Consider the following 14,493-nt stretch of genomic DNA (forward strand, 5'->3'; position numbering starts at 1 on the left):
TGCATTCAGACCATAGAATTATGGGTTCTATCTGTAGATTTTCTTCTAGATTTTAAAAATTATGATGAAAACAGTCATGGGATATAAAGTACACCATAGGGAATATAGCCAGTAATAGTGTAACAACTATATGTGGTGTCAGATGGGTACTGGACTTATTGAAATGATCACTTTGTGAATTATATAAATGTCTCATCACTATGTTGTATACCCGAAACTAATATAATACTGTATGTCAACTGTAATTGAAAAACAAAAAATTAATTTTTAAAAAAGATGTTTCCCTTTATAATGGAAAATATGTATTTAAAACCAACTATATTATTTGGCTGGCATGTTAATATTCACAACTATGTGGTACTGGCCTAAAAAAGCTTTTCAGAAGAAATTAAAATATATGTAATTTGTTCTGAAAAAGATTTAGATAATATTTCAAATTCTACACTTACACATTTTTTTAAACTTCCACACCAAAGACTAGAAAGACAAATTAGAAGAGGGACTGAGAATACTTCAAAACTGTGTCATCAAATCTTTAGGACTTTATGTCAATAAGTAAAAAATAACAGAAACTGGACAAGATCACAAGAAATCATTTGCACAACAAGTAGCATCACTCCAAAGCCCTAGAGAGACTGTGTCCTCTCTCTCCTTGAAATTCTCCTAGGAAGATGATGACTTAGCCATCTCTAGCAATCCTTGAGAAAATGCTCAAAACTTCTTTCATGAAAAAGAAAACTTCTCTTTACCAAAGTCCAACAAGTTGTAGTTGAAAAGGGTTATGGACTCTCACATGCCTTAGTTCAAATCCCAAATTCCAGTTCCTCATCTCTAAAATTAAGTTAATACTTCCCACACTATTAGATCATGATCAGAATTGTTATGGGGAAAGCCCCTTAAACAATAGATAAGGAACATTATTTCCTTGTTCTATCTTCCCTCTTCCCTCTTCCCTCAGTCAGTGTTTCTCAAAGTGTAGCATACCACCACTGCATCGGAATCACTGGGCACTTGTCACCAAGGTCGATTCCATAATTCCCAGGAGACATAGCCTCTAATTCTACATTTTTATCAAGTATTCCATGTGATCCTTAGACATTCTAAAACTTAAATACCATTAAAATTAAGCTACCCTATACCGTGGCTCTACGCGGCGAGGTCTGGGGTCCCGCAGGCGCGGCGGATCTGGGTCTCAAACAATTTCATGCGCTGGGCCTCTAGTTTTAATATATTTAACTACTTGGTCCTCTTCAAACTCAGAAAATAATTTTAAAAGTCTTTTCCATAGATATGTATTTTATAAACTTGAAGGTGGCCCTCATGGCTAGGAAAGGAAGATCTTAGACTTTATGTTTTAAGTGTTAAAAAATTAATTTGACCCAATCTTCTAAGAGTACTTTTTTCCATGCTTTATGCACCTGTCTTCAGCTCTAAAGCCTCTGCAGTTTTTTCCCATGTCCATTTAGGACAACTAGAACTGAACTATAATCTGTTGTGGCTCAGAAAGAGAAGAGTATTTACTAAATGGCCCCAAATTAACTTAAACTCATTTAAATTTAGTCAAGTAACATTTACTTAAAGATAGCCAGTAAAAATAGCAGCTTTTGACTTCCAAGCATACGAGAATTATATATATCTTATGCCCAAATCAAGAAAAACCTGTCATAGGATTCAATATCTAACCTTAATTTCTAATTAGATTTTCATTTCTAATTTTGGCATCCAATTGAAAATTATATAGTAGGCAGTTAAGACAGGCATGAGCAGAGCTGGTCAGGTATAGAAGGTTACCAGGGCAGAAAGCCTGGGTACCCAGCAATGGGCAAAACTGGGAGGACTAATATTATAGGGTGGGATTTTGTCCCCAAAGTTACCTTTCCTACCCTTGCATATGGCTGGTCATGGGGTGTAGACCCCCTGACCTTTCATATTTCTGGCCATGTGGTTCAGACCCTCCCCAATCTCTCCTTCCTGGCACATGGCTAGTCATGTGGTAGACACCTTAGAGGAGGAACAAGGCAGGGCCAGAGAACAGCCTCATAGGCCTCCCGTACAAACCCTTGCACGACTACTTCCTGAAGCATTAGGCCCTCAAGACAATGAGGTTCTGACCTGCATCAAATAATCTTAGGACAAGGCCTTGGGTTTGTTGACCACAGAGACAGAGTTTCTGTGAAACTAGATATAACATGTAGGCCTCAGTTGAGTTTCAGCTCCAGGCCCAGAAAAGCAGCAAAGCCAGGCAGGGGTGACACCATGGCTGACATCAGGACCAGCTGCAATGACTAATGACCCCCCTGCACTGGCGCCAACCATACTTGAAAGGACACATCTGGAAAGCTGATATATATTTTATTGAGATCCTCCATTGAAACCTCCAGATAAAAACCCATAAGACAAAGAATTCAAATCCTATCTAATAAAGAGGGAATATGCTCATTGACCCTCATGCTGTCGCAAAATGGCAGCACCCACAGCCAATAAGGAGGGAATATGCTAATTAACTACCCCACCCTCAAAGATGGCAGCACCCACAGTCAATAAGGAGGGAATATGCTAATTGACTGCCACACCCTTAAAGATGGCAGCGCCCACAGCCACAAGATGTTGGTGCCCAGTCCCCTCAGCCCTGCTGGGGCGGCACGCCGCACGCCTGCCTCCAGAGTCCTCCAGTCCCCTCAGCCCCCCAGCCATCCAGGGCTGGCCCGAGGCACAGGCAAGCCTTAGATGGCGGTTGCTCAGCCACCCAGGGCCAGCCCGAGGCACAGGTAACCAGGGCCGGCCGAGGCTTGCACTGCCGGCAGTGGCAGCAGCAGAGGTGTGATGGGGCGTCACCTTCCTCTAATCGCCGGGTTGTCTCCTGCCCCTGAGGACTGTGAGAGGGGGCAGGCAGGCTGGGCTGAGAAACCCCACTCCAGTGCATTAATTTTCATGCACCGGGCCTCTAGTTATATTATAAATACCCAGATGTGCCTTGGCAGAAGAAAGGTTCCCTCTCCTTTCCTCTCCCCCCACTCTACAGCATGCCTGTGCCTTTCCCTACCCCCTTCTTTCCCCAGGTGGGCTCTCTTGGGAGGACACCTGAGCCTTTCCCTCTCTCCTTCCCCCAGGCATATTTTATTTGCCTTTTTTTCCTCCTAAATTCCAAGGGCCCATCTTTTCTTTTGTCTCTGTACCTTGTTTACTGAGTCCACATAGTCCAGCTGGCTCACTTCTTCTATGACTCACTTATTCAACCCCTGTTACTTTCTAAATAAATTTTTGTTGTATCTGCGTTCCTTGGGTCTGACTTCTTTCCTTAGCCAAACTCAAGGACCAAAGTCTAACATCTGGTACAAATAACAACCAAAAAAAAAAAAAAAAATCCACTTGAAATAGATGGAAATACTTTTCACAACTTTATAATAAACAATAGCACTCTATACATAAAAGTCAATTCTTAAAACCCTCAAATTTCAAAACATAAAAATTCGTTTCTGTTTACAGACTTCACCTTTCCAGTTCCAAAAGCAGTTATTTTAGCATAAGTATTCATAATGTAAAGTTTAGCTGAATTAAATAAGTAACAATCACCTCATGCAAATATCAACTGAACACAAAGATTTTATGCATACTGTTTTCATAGCTCCCCTTCGATTCTTTTCTAAATAAAAACAGGACATTGTAAATATTTCACTAAAAATTCTGAGCAAGGACACTGGTCATTTCAAGTAATTCAGAAAAAGTAGATTATCAAGAGAAACTCTGAGACACGGGAGTCCTCAGTGTGTTACAGGAGCCACTGATTATAAGCGTGGTTAGTTCGCCCTGCTGAAGATGGACCAACTGTGCCGTTCGTGCTGATGTGCTCAATCTCTTTTGCCAGATAAGCTACAAATACTCCACTGTTCCTTCCATTTAGATCAGAACATTTTTCACACTTTTTAGCACAGTAATCTCCTCTCCCAGGAGAACCTAGTTAAAACACACTTATTTGCATCTTTGGTTAAAAGAGCAAACAGTGTGTGGATGCTGTTAATGGTTCTCTGTAACTAAGTCAAGACTGGAAAATATCCTATACATAGATATAATGTAACCTGTGTTTTCTAAGCTCTTCATAAGTCATTATATAAAGACCAGCTTTTAATTTATTTATTTTTTTTACACATCAATGATGGCCATATCTCCACAGGGACATCCACCAACTTTCTGTAATGCAGGTGATGGAAAAGGTCACTGAAAGTAATTCCTCCAGTCCTCTTCAGGCAGGCTAGGTCTCCACGGGGCACACAAAGGACAAGAACATGTCTAGTTGGTTCTTCACAATAACTTCATCCGGATGTAGCTTGTGGGGTAGATAATGGGCTAGGGTCATCTCCCAGGCATCAACGAGATATACTCCAATCCCTGAGAACATCTTCCGAAGGACGGTGTCCAGCTGAAAGTTGTACCAGTCACTGCTGAAAAGGCTCGTCTCAGGCCCCAGCTCTTGGACGTTGGCTGTCCGGATAACTACCACGGTCTTAGGGCTTCGATCCAAGAGCTGGACCACTGCTCGACGGATGTTCCTGAGCCGCCGGATATACACTTCCAAGGGGAAGGTGCTGAAATGAGACCACACAGCTATGGCCACCACGGTGTTCTTCCCTCCCACAATACCATTCAGCTCATTGGCCACATAATGGAGCTCACTACTGAAGACAGTGGTGAAGCGGATGGGTGGACCGTGGCAGCGGTACTTGAGCAGGATGCTGTGCTTTTGGTCCACCGCAAGGAAGGGACCCACGTTCTTGGGACTACCCAAGTTAAACTCCACTAAATCTGAAATGAGGAAAACTCAGATTCATAAAAATGTTCAAACCAAGCATGTATATTTTTATTATTCTTTACTTGGTGGCTTCAGAACAGTTTTTAAAGTAAAAGTACAACAAAAAGGTACAAGACAAATGTAAAGGGAATGCCTAGTTCACTGCACTTAGGCCCTCTTTACCTCAATGGACCTTGATTCTAACATAGTTATTACCATTTAAATCACTCCATAAACAGGATATTACAAATACTATCAGTGATAGATTCTACGCCTATGTCTATAACTCAAAAGCAAAATAATCAGTTTACCTCTATTAGGTCAAGAAATCTACCTCTTTGCACTGATTATTGAATATCTAAAAATCAACTTAACATTTACACATTATTGTCCTAACAGATAAATATTTCTTCCAGAGCAAGGGCTATAATTTCTGCTTTTTAAAGAACACATAATAGTAATCAAATACCTTTTTTTGTTATTGTGTAACCAAATACCTCTTACTGCTATTGGCCAAAGAAAGAAGGTATTCCACCCTACAGATGGACAATCATGTTAATATCTTAGAGAACTTCTATCTCTGTTATAAGAATAACAAAAACTATGACACAAGTTGAAATTCCCTTCTCTTCCTCCCCTGGAGCTAAGTTGTGTTTCAAAGTCCAGCTCCTCTGAGATCTTCTGAAGAGCCCAGGTATCACTGATTCATTGTTACTCCTAAAAAACTATGTAACTAATCACTTAATATGCCCATGAAGAAAAAAGGCCTGTCTCATATTCCTAAATATTCTTATAAGTGCCTTATAGAAACTTCTGGCAACCCAATTCAATTAACATTTCCTAAGTAGCTATTCAGTGAGCCACTACAGGGCTAGAAGCCAGCAATGCTCAGAAGAATTCATAGGCCTCGTCCTCAAGGAGTTTCCAATCAATCTGAAGAAGTAACATCAAACTAAAATCCTATATAATAAAAGCCTAATATGCTAAGTGTCCAGTCGACCAGTCAGTTGTTCAACCAATCAAAGTGTAATATGCTAATGATATGCTAAGGCCACTCAACCTCTCACTATGAAGTGCACTGATCACCAGGGGGCAGAGACAGTTGACTGGTCAACCAGTCGCTATGACACGCACTGACCACCAGGGGGCAGATGCTCCGACCAGAAGGTTAGCTTGCTGCTGGGGTACAGCTGATTGGGACTGAGTGAGACAGGCTGGACATGCCCTGGAGCCCTCCTGTGGTCCCTCCCTGGCTAGCCAACCTCCCGTGTCCCTCCCCGGCCCCGATTGTGTACCAGTGAGGTCCCTCGGCCTGGCCTGTGCCCTCTTGCAATCCAGGAACCCTCAGGGGAAGTCAGAGAGCTGGTTTTGGCCCAATTCTGCAGGCCAGGTCAAGGGACCCCACTGGTGCATGAATTTGTGCACCGGGCCTCTAGTTGCACTATATTACTCTTGAGAGTTAAAGTAAAGGCTTCATTCTCTCCACCCTACAGTCCCAGGCTCCTCTTCTAGATTCTTCTACCTAATTCACCACTATTTAGTATTTTACCCCATTTAAATTGAATAAAAACTCAATCTACCATTCTTTCTTTAGATTAAGATCAAGCACCATTACAAAGCTTTATCACGTGAAAATCTCTGCAAAGGGTATGATAGAAAATAATCAAGACAATGTGATCACTGCTGCGAAAGCAAATACCAAACTACATCATTAGAATTAAGAATCAAGCAACATATGGAAGGCCCTGCACGGTCAACATCAAACCATCATGCCATACAAATTACTTCCTTTCTCTTGATTTTTAATTTATGCTTTATCGACTAAAACTCAGATATGTCTGTTTCAATAAAAAAAAATACAAGCAAAACAAAAACTGGAATTAACTTTTCACTCTTTGGGGTCACATCCACTTCCTCCTTTCCTTCTAAAAATTAAATCTGAAGCCCCTTTGAGAAGCAAATGTCTTGTCCAGGGTCACACAGCTAATCAGTGGTATAAACTTCAACAAGATTCCAGTACTTCCATCAATACATCACAACACCAATATAGATAAAAAACGATCACACAGCTTTCCAGGGTTAGAATATCTCTTTAGTCTGACAAGATATAACTTTTTTTTTTTTACTTGATGTCTTTCTTCAGGTACCCAAGTGAGTCCGCATGAAAGCTGATTTCATGCATGTCTAAAAGAGTTATGAAACAGAAAGCAAAGTACCAACCTGGAACAAATGTAGTTAGGTATTCAAACCACTGCCTGATTGTTGAGTCACCAAATAAATACACCACTTTTCTTTGTAAGCATTCAGTAATGTTGTCAGGGTCATTAAACTGGCGTATCTTAAAGTTTCTAGGCTTCCACTGATCTTTGTAATAATGCCCCGAAGGAAAAGTTCCTGAGCCTTGAGATAGTTGTAGGTTGTTAGATTCTGAAAAGAAAAATAAGAAAATAAGATAGATATTCTGAGATTCTCCTCCAATAAACTATAATGTTCTAGCAACACAATTATGCCCCAATATTTATTAGCCTGATACCATATGGGTAACATTTCCTGCCATCACATCTCAAAGAAATCCCAGACTTCCCCTTATTACAAATTGTTCTCCTTTGTACAGAAATAGGAAGATCTGAAATGGGTGTGAGGGTGTTGGTGTACAGAAGGGGAAAGGAGATTTTTCTTTTTTTGAGCATTCTCTCTGATTGTGCATGTTTTTATCAAAGCCAAAAATAAAGGCAGGCAAAAAAACAAGGAAATGTATAGATACAAGCATTGTCCAGCATATCCCAGGATGGGAGAAGAGCTTCTCATCCAAATGCCTATGAGGCAAGTAACAATTTAAATTCACGTTCTATGTATGCATAGTAATAGTCCACTGTTTCTCAGTCCATTCATAGGAAAGTTTTAACCCATGGGTCCTACAATCAAATATTAACTCGGGAACCACCGGAGAACCATGCCAATGACATACAGTCTAAATAATTATTCCCCACAATACAAAAGGTTCAGGAGGTCCTTATGCACAATGAACAATATTAAAAGTACACTAGCAGTGAGTATTTATGGTTGTAGCCCAGCTACACATGATAACGCAGTGCCAAGACACCTTTCAGAGTAAGAGTCAACATCCTTCTGCCCTAACATCTCCTTTGGAAAGTGCCACTGTGGAAACAAGCTTTCCTTGCTTCAAAACAGACAGTAGCTATTAATATTGCTTACAAGTTTACTTTGCGCCAGACACTGTTGTAGGCAACTAAATGTATTATCTCACAAGATGCTCATGGTAAGCCACCTTTCAGAACAGTTAAGCAACATGACCTAGGCGCCAGAGCAGGCAAGTAGCAAAGCCAGGAACAGATGATCCAAGCAGGTGAGCCCCAGAGCCCCATGTTCTTAACCACTGTACTACATCGCCTCTCAAAATTAGATGTCTGTAGCCCTGGCTGGGTAGCTCAGCTGTTTGAAATGCCATCCTAAAAGGTTGCAGGTTCAATTCCCGGTCAGGGCACATATCTAGATTGAAGGTTCCATCCTCAGTCACGGTATGTACATAAGGCAACTGGTCAATGTTTCTCTCTCTCTCGCTCTCTGTCTCTCTTTTCCTCGCTCTCTAAAGTCAATGAAACATATTTTCCGGTGAGGATTTTTTAAAAAGTAGATGTTTGTAGATGTCAGCCATTTTCTTTTTAGCCTTTTTCTGAAGTTGTTCACATACTCATTTCTAACACTTATTCAAATCCACAATCTTTAAAAAATCACCAATCATTTTATAACACTTCCTTACATACCCCAAGATTCAAACATTGATCATAATCTAAAAATTCTATAGTCTCACCTATTAAACCACAATTCAAAGTCCAAATGCTTATATGACTCAAAAATGTTAGTCCCCTACTTATGACTACTTTCACCTGATTACTTGTTATTATTCATATTACTAAAAATTATTTTGGTTTTATTCACTTCAAGAAAGATGCCCTGTTTGACAGATACTGCCTATTTAATCTTTTTTCTAAGGCATCTGCTAATTTTTTTGAGAGTGGAAAGGAGAGAGACACAGATAGAGAGAGAAACATAGATGTGAGAGAGAAACATTGATTGGTTGCCTCCTGCACACACTCCAACCAGGGAAAAAACCACAACCTGGGTATGTGCCCTGACCAAGACTCAAACCTGGCACCTTTTGGTATATAGGACAATAACCCAACCAACTGAGCCACACTGACCAGGGCAATTTAAATTTTTTAATCCTCACCCGAGGACACATTACCATTAATTTTAGAGAAAGAGAAACATCAATGTGAGAAACATCCATCAGTTGCCTCCCATAGGTACCCTACTAGGGACTCAAACCCACAACCTTTTGGTGTACGGGAGGACGTTCCAACCAACTGAGCCACACCTTCTAGGGCTGCATCTGCTAATTTTTTGCAGGTTCAGGGCCTAAGTAAAAAGTAAATAGGTTTTTTAAAAGTTTTATTTGGTAAGTGTCATTATCAAAAACAAATAACAACAAAAGAATATATTCTACCTCCCATTTATTTGTTATCAGAATTGAGGGGAACAAAACTGCCAGTATGCAGGAGAGGTCTGTGAGTCATGTGCTGTGGAAGTTTGTGTATCAGAACTGAGTTCTCACTCAGTACGATCCATAACAACACAGACAGTAGTAGAAGGGAGAGTGACTAGATACGGCTTAGACCGAGCTCCATCCAGATGGTTCTGCTCACACAGGAAATCTATAATTTCCTGACCCATTTGTTACCCTAAGATTCTTCAAACTGTGGGACTTTGAATGAATGAAAAAGCATAGCAATTGCCAGACCTTGGTAGGTACATAGATATTTATTAAATAAATGAGAGGATGGATGAATGAATGAGGAGAATGAAGGGATAAAGATGAATCAAGTTGACGGCTAAAGAAGAAAACCTCTTCATTGAAATATGTATTTGGCTTATTCAAAAACAAGTTCTCAACATGTACCAAGTGTGGCTTTACCATGTTACCACACCTTACTCAAAGCACACATTATCAGCAGGTCAAGGCTACACAGGCCAGAGAGCACCAGAACAGACACCTGGGGCCCATGAAAACATTTACTAGGATGGAAATTAAAAGTGCTTTTGGCCCAGCTGGTGAACAAAGACAGCAGTGGTTCAATTCCTAGTCAGGGCACATGCCCAGGTTTCAGGCTCAATTCCCAGTAGGGAGCGTGCAGGAGACAGCGATCTCCCGATCTCTCTCTCTCTCTCTCTCTCTCTCTCTCTCTCTCTCTCTCTCTCATCAATGTTTCTATCTCCCTATACCTCTCCCTTCCTCTAAAATCAATAAAAACATTTTTTATAAAGTGATTTTGAAGTTATAATTTTTACCAAGGTTAACTCAGTAGACTCGACTATTCAAATACTTGGTATAAAGAAAAGTGCAAATCACACAGAAAACAATTACCATTTCTATTCAAATGTTATTATATTTACGACCAGAGTTAAGACAAGCAAAGCAAATCAATTACTGGGCCTGACCTTAATTCTTTAAACTTGCAGCTCTAGATAACAGAATGTATTAAGTGAAATGTATGTACCTACATTGCCCTCTTATGGTCAGCTGGGACAAAAACATTTCCTAGCAGGATTTTAATAAGCAGTCAAAAGTTATTTACAAAGTCAGCATTTCTTAGAATTTAAAATGCATTTTCACTTAAGATAACTGAGATATGAAAGCCTAATAAATCAATAATATAACCTCTGGTGTACTATACATGTGGGATAAAAATAATTTAAAAAATAAAACTGAGCTTACACAGAGGTGGCTGTAAAGGCAGATATAAAGATCTTTATGCAAAACAGAAGGGATGGTTATGACTATTCACACGTAAGGTCCCTGCTACTCTAAATGCCTTGGCTTCTCTCTAAAGATCACGGCTTAAATTTTCTTCAAAGGGTGTCATCCCATGTCATTCATTAGCCATAATGAGGGCCATGTGGGCCACAAATGGGACAAAATGAGAGATAGAAAAATAGAGAGAGAAATTTATCTAGAAAGAGCCAGAGAGAGACACAGTGCAAATTAAAGATGGGGTATATTTATGTGTGCATACATCCCTTAGTTTTCTGGCCTGTAATTATCTATAGAAGAAAGAACAGTAAAGGCATGCCACAGGGGAGTGCATGGTTCATAACAGGAAAGAAAGCCAAGACAAAGAAGAAACAGAGTCAAATACCTGATAACTCTTTGCCCAGGGAACACAATGAGCACGGGAATGCTTGGGTGCCATCTCAGGGAGGTACGGAATGAGGACTGTGTGTCAAGCTGTGTAGGTACAATCAGTCAAGTGCAGGGGATATGAGAAGGTCCTAGCTACACAGTAGTTATAATAGCTTGAATTTGAATTTACCCTTGAATCCCCCTATAAAACCTTGGGAATTTGTGGGGCGTTTTTCTTTATATTTTAGTCCCCTAAAGGCTAATAAGCATTTATGGAGGAAAGCTAAAAATACTGTACAGAAATAAATACCTATAAATACAGAGAATGTTGAAAGGGACCTCAGAGAATAGCTAGTCCAAATATCTCTTAAAGGTGAAAAAAGCAAAGGACGGAAGGCAGAGACCACATAGAGACTGGTAGGAAGGTCAGAGGCATGAAAGGGCTGGCCAGGCTCCCACAGACAATAGCTGAAGTTACAAAGGGATATCTCACCTGTGGGGATTCCAATGAGAACTCTGGAGTCTAAACCCCAAGCTTGGCCCCACAGCCCAGAGCTCCAGAACTGAGAAAGGTGCCCACACAACATCTGTCTATGAAAAGAAGCAGGGTTGCTATCTGCCAGGGAGAGGCTGCTGACTGACCCTCATCAAGGGCCAAAGCACAAAATTTCGTGTACAGCCACTCACCTTGAGCTCAGGCAGAGAGAGGGTAAAGTGGACTAGAGCTGTGTGAGCAGAAGCAAGGGTAGGGGGCTCTGGGATTAGAGCTCAGAAGGCAGCAATTCAGTTTCCTGTGCTTAGTCATTCCCTCATACTGCAGACCCTTCCATCCAATAGGGTGGGGAGCAGGCCTAAGTTGTCAGTCGGACATCCCCGAAGGGCTCCGAGACTGTGAAAGGGCACAGGCCAGGCTGATGGACCTCCTCCTCCCCCAACCCCCACTGAGTGCACCAATGAAGTGCACCAGGCCTCTAGTATAATACTAAAGGGAATGATCCAATAAAAGAATATAACCTGGTAAACACATATACATCCAATATAGGAGCACCTAAAATATAAAAGAACCTCTAGAGGACTTTAAGGGAGAGATCAAGAGCAATACAGTCCTGGTGGGGAAATTTAACACCCCACTGACTTCAATGGAGAGATCTTACAGACAAAATTTAACAAGGAAACAGTGACTCTAAATGACACACTGGATCAGATGGATATAATTAACATTTATAGAACATTTCACCCCAAAGCTGCAGAAAATAGATTCTTCTCAAGTGCATATAGGTCATTCTCAAAGACAGACTACATGTTAGGACACCAAAAAAGTCTCTACAAGTTCAAGAAGAATGAAATCAATATCGAACATCTCAGATCACAAAGGAATAAAATTAGAAATCAACTACAGTAAAAACACTCAAAAACATTAAAACACATGGAGGCTAAATAGCATGTTATTAAACAATGAATAAGTTACCAATGAGATAAACAAATAAAAAACTTCCTAGAAACAAATGAAAATGAACACACAACACAAAATCTCTGGGACACAGCAAAGGCAGCCCTAAGAGGGAAGTTAATAGCATTATAGGCTTATCTTAAAAAACAAGAAAAATTAATAATGAACTATTCAACCCTACAACTTAAGTAATTAGGAGGAGAACACCAAGAAAAGCCCAGAGTAAGTAGGAGGAAGAAAATAATAAAGATTCAAGCAGAAGTAAATGGCATGGAGGCTGAAAAAACAATACAAAATACAATGAAACCAAAGCTGGTTCTTTGAAAAGATAAACAGGATTGATGAACCCTTAGCCAGACTCATCAATAAACGAAGAGAGAGGACTCAAATAAATAAAATCAGAAATGAAAGTGGTGAAGTAACTACTGACACAACAGAAATACAAAGGATTGTAAGAAAATACTGTGAACAACTATATGTCAACAAGCTGGACAATGTGGATGAAATGGACAAATTCCTAGAAAATTACAAACTCCCAAAACTGAATCAGGAAGAATCAGAAAACCAGAATAGGCCAATAACAACTGGTGAAATTGAGGCAGTAATTTTTAAAAATTCCCAGAAAACAAAAGCCCTGGTTCATGGATTAGTAAAATTAAAATGTCCATACTACCCAAAGCAATCTATAGATTCAATGAAATCCCTATTAAAATACCAATGGCATATTTCAAGAACTACAACAAACACTCCAAAATGTACATGGAACCAAAAAAGATCCTGAATAGCTGTAGCAATCTTGAGAAAGAAGAACAAAGTTGGAGGGATCTCAATACCAGATATCAAGTTATACTACAAAGCCACTGCAATCAAAATAGCCTAGTACTGGCACAAGAACAGGCATATAGGTTAATGGAACAGAACAGAGAACCCAAAAATTGACCAAAGACATTACACTCAATTAATATTTGACAAAGGAGGCAAGAACATACAATGAAGTAAAGACAGTCTCTTCAATAAATTGTGTTGGGAAAATTGGACAGATAGATGTAAAAAAATGAAATTAGATCACCAACTTGTACCCTACACAAGAATAAACTAAAAATGGATAAAAGACTTAAATGTAAGTCATGAAAACATTAAAATCCTAGAAGAAACCATAGGCAGCAAAATCTCAGACATCTCTCATAGCAATATGCTTGGGGATACATCTCCTAGGGCAGTGGTCGGCAAACTGCGGCTTGCGAGCCGCGGTTTGCCGCTCTGTTGACTAATGAGTTTGCCGACCACTAGGATAGGGGCTTAATCACAAGGAACAACAGCCTGTAATTATTGGAATCGAGAGTCTAGGACTAGGTCAATGGTCGGCAAACTCATTAGTCAACAGAGCGGCAAACCGCGGCTCGAAAGCCGCAGTTTGCCGACCACTGTCCTAGGGCAAAGGAAACTAAGGAGAAAATAAATAAATGGGACTACATCAAAATAAAAAGCTTCTGCACAGCAAAAGAAACCACCAACAAAACAACAAGAGAGCCCATTGCATGGGAGAACATAGCTGGCAAGATACATCTGATAAAGGGTTAATATCCAAATATAAAAGGGATTAATAAGGGCATGGATCAGTGGGAGTCACTTCAGAATTTGGCCTAGCCAGGTTACAAAAATATATGCAAATGCAAAACTATATGATGTGTGCTCATTATGTATAAGATATATTTCAATAGATAAAGAAAAACAGTAAAGAGCTATAAAGATGTTAACATTTATTCTGCGAATATTAGATCTAGTCTTATCCTAAACTGTCAGTAAACCGCTCAAAAACTGTGAGTTCCAGTTTAGTTGTTGGTGAAGTTAGAAGCCATCAAGATTCCTAAGCCATGAGCCTATGATAGTCTGGGGACCTCAGGCGGTGCTTATAAAAACTCTCAACAGTAATTGGGACACTGGGAAAGCCTGTCAGAAACCAGACACTTGCCCTTGATACGGTCGTCTAGTCTAATTAAAAGGTGTGCTGCTTTGCTTTTACTGGAGTTACACCCATGCATGGGGCTAGCACTG

The 14,493-nt window shown here is 40.1% G+C and overlaps 1 protein-coding gene across 1 annotated transcript in view; it reads right to left on the reverse strand.

Annotated features, from left to right (window-relative positions):
* Positions 1–3,403: 3,403 nt before the first annotated feature.
* Positions 3,404–14,493, reverse strand: part of NXPE3 (neurexophilin and PC-esterase domain family member 3) — a 44,579-nt gene continuing 33,489 nt past the window's right edge. Inside the window, exons 4-5 of the mRNA XM_008160675.3 lie at positions 7,007–7,213; positions 3,404–4,800 (exon numbers count right to left, since the gene is read on the reverse strand). Coding sequence (XP_008158897.2) covers positions 4,250–4,800; positions 7,007–7,213 — 758 coding nt within the window. The 3' untranslated portion in view covers positions 3,404–4,249. The remainder of the gene's footprint in view (positions 4,801–7,006; positions 7,214–14,493) is intronic.

This window comes from Eptesicus fuscus, chromosome 3, assembly GCF_027574615.1.
Source record: "Eptesicus fuscus isolate TK198812 chromosome 3, DD_ASM_mEF_20220401, whole genome shotgun sequence".
Lineage (NCBI taxonomy): Eukaryota > Metazoa > Chordata > Mammalia > Chiroptera > Vespertilionidae > Eptesicus > Eptesicus fuscus.